Source organism: Sinocyclocheilus anshuiensis, unplaced genomic scaffold (assembly GCF_001515605.1).
Source record: "Sinocyclocheilus anshuiensis isolate Anshui unplaced genomic scaffold, SAMN03320099.WGS_v1.1 scaffold235, whole genome shotgun sequence".
Lineage (NCBI taxonomy): Eukaryota > Metazoa > Chordata > Actinopteri > Cypriniformes > Cyprinidae > Sinocyclocheilus > Sinocyclocheilus anshuiensis.
Genome location: NW_015552562.1, coordinates 1115551 through 1124009, shown reverse-complemented (window position 1 = coordinate 1124009; position 8459 = coordinate 1115551). Strand labels below are relative to the sequence as shown.

The following is an 8459-nucleotide window of genomic DNA, read 5'->3' as shown; positions in this document are numbered from 1 at the left end:
GCTTTTGGATTATTGTGATGTTTTTATCAGCTGTTTGGACTCTCATTCTGACGGCACCCATTCACTGCACAGGATTCATTGGTAAACAAGTGATGGAATGCTAAATTTTTCCAAATCTGAAGAAGAAACAAACTTATCTACATCTTGGATTGCCTGAGAGTGAGTACATTTTCACCAAATTAAAATTTTTGGCTGAACTGTTCCTTTAATGTGGCAGACCAAGTGAGAAAATGTTGATCACACATATAATCCATTCAATACTGAATGCAATCTATTTCAGATAGACTATTGTTGGACTCATGTTGTTAGCTTAGCAACAGGCTAACATAAAACTCTAATGCAAACATTTGCAAGTTGAGCCTGTGCATCTGAGAGTGTATTAAATCAGACTTATTAGGTTCCATTTTAGTTTGAAGGCTGTGTAGGCAGTAGACAGCAGCTACTAAGTTTTGGAATAGAGTCCGTGTCTCATTTACCTGCTAAACCTCCTGCTAGCCATATGCAGCAGGGATGGGGCGAGGCATTGCCATCAGGATTCAGCCAGTTACAGAATAACGTGTATGGTACGAAGTACAAGGTGTATCCAGGTACATCCCGTAATATCATGGCTCCCGCGCCTCTGTAGAGCCCTTGAATGCCCTCGTTCTGCAGGACGGTACTAATACAGTGCAGTGGCCCTCTGTACAATGACTGGGACTGAATTCCCATTGACCGCAGAGGGACACTCCCATTCCCAGCAAGGTTAAAGTTCTCTGGAAACACACAAAACAGTAGATGAGAAACTCTCGGTGCAAAATACATTATTTCCCTGGAAATGTTTGTCTTTGAAAAGCTTTCAGGAACCATTAGGAATTTTTCTTTTAACAAGAACATGTGTTGTCTGATGCCACGCATAGCTACAGGGTGCTAAAATGTATTTATAACCACAGTTTACCTGCAAGAACAGGTTGGGTTTGCATCTGCAGTCTAATTTTGACAAGGTCAACGGGGGCGCCCACCCCCACTGAAACCAGACCAGTCAGCATGCTCGCTACAGTCAAGTCAAGCATGCTGCACGGGTGTCTGCCGTCACCATAACGATATCTGCTAATGAGGCGCTGCGTGTTGCTGAAGAAGCCGAACACCATAGAGTTATAGAGAGTGATGCTGGCCAATGGAAAGGACAGTCCTTTGAAAAAGCCCGTAACCTGAGACAACACAAAAGAGAGATGGGTTGTGTACTTTTGCTTCCAAGGAAAGGAAATACCTGTTTACACCACAAATTGGGTCATTCCTGATATGCAGTCTTGGGAATATAGTCCCAAATCTTGTGATGAGGATATAGCCTGCTCATTGAGTCTGTGAATAAAGGGGGCTGGCTCATTTATACAAATTTTGTCCCATGCCCTTTGAATTTTATTGGTGGCTTTCGTCAATTCTGTATATCTTGATATGTTATATAATCATATGATATACAATTCCTAAAATGGAACCACATTATTATTTTCTCAGTAAAAATATGGGTGCTTTTTAATAAATTTCCTTCTTCTTTTTGAGTGGATGTTGCCGTTTTTGTTATTTCACAGAGTTCTGAATTATTTACATGAAAAACTGGCAATTTATCCCAGATGTTTGCTTATTTTTTATTTTTATTTTGTCCAGCTAAAATGTTTTCTTTTGGAATATTTGTTGTTTTATGGTTGTAATAATTGCTTTGGTCACACTTTATTTTGGGGACCAATTCTCACTATTAATTAACAATTAACTACTATTTTGCCTCAGTAAACTCCTAATTTGCTGCTTATTAATAGTTAGTACGGTAGATGTTAAGTATGATAAAGGGTATTTAAAATATGGTCATGCAGAAAAAGGCATTAATATGTGCTTTATAAGTACTAATAAACAGCCAATATGCTAGTAATATGTATGCTAAAAAGGAGCTAGTTAATAGAGCTGGTCCTAAAACTAACGTGTTACCATTGCTTTTCTGTCTTTAATATTGTTTTCCATCTTGTCTTGTGAAATATTCTTTTTAACTATCAAAAGACAGGCCCTTAATGATATCATCCTTCAGGAAGTGACATCATCTTTGGTAAAAAGAAATGTATAACATTTCAAAAGATGAAAAAAAACTCAGTTTGTGTCAATCTCTGAGCAAAGGAAGTAACTTTAATCTTTATTTTCATTTGGATCCATCCTCTAATAGCCGTATATTCATTGTGTAAATAAGTACTCTTCATAAAGTTTTAGTAATGCAGATCTCTTAATGTACAGCAAAACAAGAATGGCTCAGTGAATACAAGGGTCTGTGGCCTTTTGGAGTAGTTGTGACACATTAATTGTGAAAAATACTTGCCAGTACATTTTTAATTCATTTATAAAGACAGTCAGTGTAATAAAGCCTTACATTTTCCTTTTTGTAGATTGTTACAACACAGTGGAGTGTATTCTTGTATCCTTTGCCAGCTTGTAAACGAGTCTGTAAAAGGAGCACAAAGGAATTAATTTTTTTTCATTATTCCCTCGATTGACACTTCATTCCTAACCAATACATTTTATACCGGTGAGAACTTAGAAAGTAAAACTGACTACCTTTAGAATGGAAATATAAATATATAATATGAACTACAGCATTTTACTGTATATGAATAAATAATAAATACATAATATAGGAGGATATGTACAAAATGAATCCCAAAACAAGGATTTGTCTTGATACCTTGACTGTGTCAAGTGGATGTCCCACAATCACACTGGATGCTCCTGTAACCAAAAGCAGTTCAATATGTTGCAACTGAAGACAGACGATAATGATCGATTCTGCCTACTGCATAGCTTTGTAGGAGGCGCTTCTTGCAGAACAGAGTGTCCATTTTATGAATAAGTTACATTGTTATGAACATTTCATGGTGGGTGCACAGGCACATTAGGGCTTTACAAAATAAATGTTTCCTTTCAATGGAGAACACCAGGTTTCCACCAAACCCCGTTTATGGCCGAGAAACGTCGACCAGTCCTCAGTGCCTCAAACTCAGAGTTGTTTGCACATAAAACACTTTGGACACAAAGTACTGACTTGGTTTTGACGAACACGTGACAGAAATTTCGTTAAAATAGAAACGGTTTTTTAAATTCTCTTTAAACTTTTTTTTTTTTTACTCTTTCAGGAGAACAATCAAGTGTTTTCGACTCTCTATCCTGACAATGTTCCCTTTTTCTCTGTAGTTTCTTCTTCTCTGTTGGGTTTTTACAAGATAAACTTATTTTAAGTTGCATATAGGCCTGCGATACATCACGATATTGCTCCGCGAAAATGTCCATTTCGGGGGTTTGTTTGTAGCTAATGTTAAACACATGAAACTTTGTACAAGATCGGCAAAACAAATAAAACTCACCTCCAATCCATCCTGCTAAGAAATCATCCAAATGAAAGACTGTCATTGTACAACAGAGTGAATTTACACCGGAGAATTCCACACAAACTTCAGCATGGATGCGGTTTCAATGTTCACGCTAAACATCCGTAAGCTTCATTTAATAGTTGGTCAGATCAATAAAAGCAGAGGTAGTAACTTCAGCCTCATCCACATATTTACATCGCTGAAGGGGGAGTGTATGGGGGCGTTGCTGAGATACGAAAATAGATTTGTCCTCCAACAAACATTCAGAATTAGCTGATTAAAACAATATGCTGCATACATATTTCACACTATTGTGTAAAATGTAGGATTCTTTATCATGTGACTCTTAACGTGGCTGCAGAATTTCTCTATATGTTGAGGAATGCCTGGAATGTGGCGGTGTCCATAACACACATCTGATTGAACCATAAAACCAATGTTTTTCACAAACATTCTCTTGTAAATAATGTTTAAATTATTGCTAAATAATAATGTTGACTATTGTCCATTATGTATGCCCCATCGCCCAAGTCCTTGACATGAAAGGTAGGCTATAGGTTGGGATGTAAACAAACCCTCTGTTAATAATATGCTTCAAGTCAATGTGGAAAGTTACTAGCTATTGCACTGGAGTATTGTAAAGTAACTGATGTTTTGCAAACTTCTGTATGTGAACATAACTAAAAGCATAAAGTTATGAGGACTGCCATTGAACACTTAAAAAAAAAAAAAAAAAAATCAACCCACTATAAAACTGAAAACATAACTGCTGCCTTAAATCAAAATGGTGCCAAAGGTACACCATGCAGTGACTTGCACTTTTTCAACCCACTTTCAATTGAATTTAGAACTCTTAATCTCGTAGAATCAAGTAGTAAATAAACGATAGAAATTACTGTGAATGTGATTATTGTGGACTGATATCATATTGGATAATAAATTAACCTGCACGTATAGATGGTACACTCTAAAAAATGCTGGGTTGTTTCAACCCAATGTTGGGTCAAATATGGACTAACCCAACTGTTGGGTTAAATTTTGGTTACATTTTTAAATTAACTTTTTAACGCAACAGTTGGGTTAGTACATATTTGACCCAAAATTGGGTTGAAACAACCCAGCATTTTTTAGAGTGTATTGACTAACCTGAAGCAATCAAACTGAAAACATGTTCCCTTCATTGTGAAATATATTGTTGATTCACAAACCCTCCAAAACATTTTGGCACAGGTTATGAGACTCGGGCAGCAAATTAACCTAATGACATATGGGCCTATACTGTGCTGCAAACTCTTTATACACAGAAAAAATGGTAACATCTAAATGAGCTGGTTTTATACAAGTGAAATCAACCTATACATAAATTCATACTTTTGTACCTTTTGTACTTTATTAACCCCTAAGGGGTGCATATAATTACCTTAAAGGTACATATTAGAACCTAAAATGTAAATATTAGTACTTAAATAGTACATATTTGTACCTTTTGAAAAGGTACCGCCCTAGTGACAGCTTTTGTACCTTTTATCTGAAAGTGAACAAAACTACTTTTTGGGGTTATTTTTGACTTGTTAGGGAACATTCTGCAAACTTTGGCTAACATTCTGGCAAGACTCTCTCAAAGTTATGAACAAACATTCTTACAACGTTATCTGGTCTTTAATAAAGTTCTCAAAATGTTAGCACAAAAACTTTATCTATACATCATCCATGGAATGTTTTCCCGAAATGTTTTAGTTTTTAGTTTTGTGTTTTAACATTTTTTAAATGTTGCTACTTGTTTCAGAACATTCAGAGAACATTTAAAAGTAACATTCATATTACACGTATCATATTAATGTTTGCAAAATGGTAAGATGGAATGTTCCCTTAACTTAACTAAGAAAAATGTGTAGTTTGAACATAAAAAAAGAACAATCAAAAATAACAGAGGGAATGTTAGCAAAGCTATTCTCTGAACATATTTTGGTAGCTGTGTAACTGCAGGATAAACATGTGCTGTGGAATTTAAGGAGGAAATTTATTTTACCAAGAGTAAGCACATGCAATAAATAAATAAATAAATAAATCTTTAAGGTAACAATGGCAGGCTACCACTTTTTACAACATGAATACGAAAAATCACAAATGTTTGAATTTTGCTCTTTAATAAGTGTACACAACAAACATAATGAAGAGGTTGCCTAAGGCTATGGGTGGAAAATAATTACTTGCGCAGACCTAACCGTAATACACACACATATTGTGGAATTTAAAGAAGAAATTAGTTTCACAGGAAGTAAACACATGCAAAATAAAGAAAAAATAAATACATAAAATAAAAAAGTGTTGTGTCTATATATATATATATATATATATTGCCTCATTCATGTTGCACAGTCAAAATGGCAGAAAATCTGGTTTAATGGTTTGTTTGACTATTTGGCCCATTGGTGACTTATCATTAACTCACTCTTAGTAATAAAGTCATATTGTATGGGCCATTTCTCCTTTATCATCTGACCTGAGATGGGTGAGGCCGTGAGGCAATCCACTCATGTATTGCAGCAATCCAGGTCCTGAGCTCTTTGAAATGCAAGTTTGCCGAATAAAAGTTTTTTTAAGGATTTTAACAAGGGCGATTCAGGTCTGATTAGTTTTTCACAAGCACAACTATTGTTGTGATAAGTGATCAATATTTAACCACACAAGCCGTCTTATCACGGCATACCGGATAAAATGCGAGGTACAGAACGCTCCATCTGTCTGTGCAAATATAACTGACTAGGCAGCTCAAATGTATTTGTACTTATTTTCATGCACTACAAGCGATCTCCTGTGCGTCTGCTGTAGACTTGACTACTAATGAGCATTTGTTTGGGTGTTAGAAAGAGGCTTGGCTGCAAATTCTGTCAAACGTCAGCAGAATAAATTAAAAGCCAACACTGCATGGACAAAACCAAGTCTTTGTTACTGACACAGAATGAGTAATGCATGCCTGGGAGAGCCGGAGAGATTGCAGCCTTCAGATGAGATTTCTTAAGCCTTCAATTATGGCTAGAAGAAGAAAAAAAAAAACTGTAAAAAGTTGTTTTTCTGAGATGAGAGAGATAAGGAACAAACAAATAAAAAGAGACCAGCGCATGCATTTCCTTTGAAATGTAAAAAAAAAAAAGTAAATCAGGGGACCATTCGCAGGCCAGGATCACTTCTTCTAAACAATATACATTAAGACATGACCAAAGGAAAAAAATGTGTATGATATTTCTGGTTGTAATTAAGTTCAGAAGCTGAAACGTATTCTTGTTAGTCGTGTTTCTTTAAGTCTGCTAGAATCACAAGTTGGTCAGGTCAAGGTCTCCAGAATCAGAAAAAGAACATGACAAAATTGTTTTGTTTTTGTTTTTTTTCTGCTGGCAGCGTCCATTCTGTTCTGTCACAAATACATAAAATACAGTTCATTTGGGTCAGTGACCTGACTAAACATGTTTTCAACCTGTTTTGAGGTCTGTGTCGACACAGATCACGGTGAAACGCCACCAGACGTCAGTAAACTGTTTTTTTTTTGTGTGTTTTTTTTAATTGACAGTATAAACCCTGTCCAGATTGAAAAAATGAATTCCATTTCCAATATTCCAAATATTTAAACAGAATACATATTATATTATTTTATTTTATTTTACAACATATTATATTATATTATATTATTCTTACTACTAGTACTAATAAAATAAGTAGATAGCAACTATTAATAATAATAATGATAAAAATATCAATGACAGTTTGGTCCAAACAATCCACACACATTGCTCTTTTTATGATTCTATAATTATTCCTGTCTAGAAATCCCCTCCAATTCTTATAAGAACCGTTAATAGCTCCTTTGACCCCTGACGTTGCATAAATTCACAGTGTGCAAATAAAATGAAATGAGTTGAGTAATTTAGATTACTTTATACGTCATTGTAAAACCTTGAATAAAGAGGGTGTGTTCAGCTTGTGAATTCCCATTGGCTCTCGATGCACGAGGGAAATGCTGAACAGCTGTAAGTGTGCGAGGAGATAGACAGGGACGAGAGTCTGAGTCACAGAGATAAAAGCCAATGATGTCACAAACCTTCAGGATTAGTCCTGTCAAGTGGCAAATGATAAGCAGTCACTTTTGCAGAAGCAGAAGAGTGACGCTTTTTATTGTGCCTTGATCACCTGCTGTACATCTGAACATCCCAACAGCTGTATTATGACCATGAACTTTAAATGGACACATCACTGATTAAATAATAACCAGCCAAGCAGGTCATATAGTGCATGATCAGAGGTGCAAAAGACACTGAACAGAAAAACAAAAGATAATTTTTCCTCTCTTGCTATGTTCTATATATTCACTTTACACGCTTCATTCATGTCTTCTTGTCAGAAATAAGAGAGATAATAAATAAGAATTCCAATGAAAGCATCCAGGGCCGAGCAAGTATCTGTAAAAACGTTGACTGAACATATTCTGAAAATTAATTTGATATGACAATGTCAGGGGATGACTACAATGGTACATAAAGCTTCATCTCAATACACCAAAGCATCAGCATTGACTATGACTGCAACTCAGACAGTCAATCAGACCAACAATTCTGTTGATAGAGCCAATTTCAGGCTTTGTTGAATAATAGTGCCACCAAGTGACTTTTCTTCGTGCTAATGTTTTGTGGCCCCGCAGCACCTCCTTATAGCTGGGGCCCACAAGGGGTTCTCAGCAAACTTCCAAGAGGCAGCAGGACAACTTAATAATAATTGAAATTAGGTTATATTAAAATATATTCTAATTAAAATGCAAAAACAAACAAATAAATAAACAAATGTGTAATGTGAAATATCTATTATTATTATTATTATTATTATTATTATCTTTTATTACTTCACCTTAATTATTGTTCAGTTCTTTAAACTCATGAAATCACAAATGAATTGTTATGAATGAATATTTAATTTAATATATCAACACATCTGGTTTCTGTTTGAAAGCAAAAAGTTTGAAATCAAGTTACAGCAGAAATACCAGAGGAAATATATTAGTCTATAATATGTGGGGTGAATAAACACACA

The 8459-nt window shown here is 35.3% G+C and overlaps 1 protein-coding gene across 1 annotated transcript in view; it reads right to left on the bottom strand.

Moving 5' to 3' along the window:
- The window catches only part of slc25a48 (solute carrier family 25 member 48), a 7369-nt gene extending 3795 nt beyond the window's left edge, over positions 1-3574 (bottom strand). Inside the window, exons 1-5 of the mRNA XM_016455468.1 lie at positions 3375-3574; positions 2699-2742; positions 2387-2458; positions 935-1187; positions 477-752 (exon numbers count right to left, since the gene is read on the bottom strand). Of these exons, the coding sequence (XP_016310954.1) occupies positions 477-752; positions 935-1187; positions 2387-2458; positions 2699-2742; positions 3375-3420 (691 nt within the window). The 5' untranslated portion in view covers positions 3421-3574. The remainder of the gene's footprint in view (positions 1-476; positions 753-934; positions 1188-2386; positions 2459-2698; positions 2743-3374) is intronic.
- Between the last annotated feature and the right edge of the window lie 4885 nt (positions 3575-8459).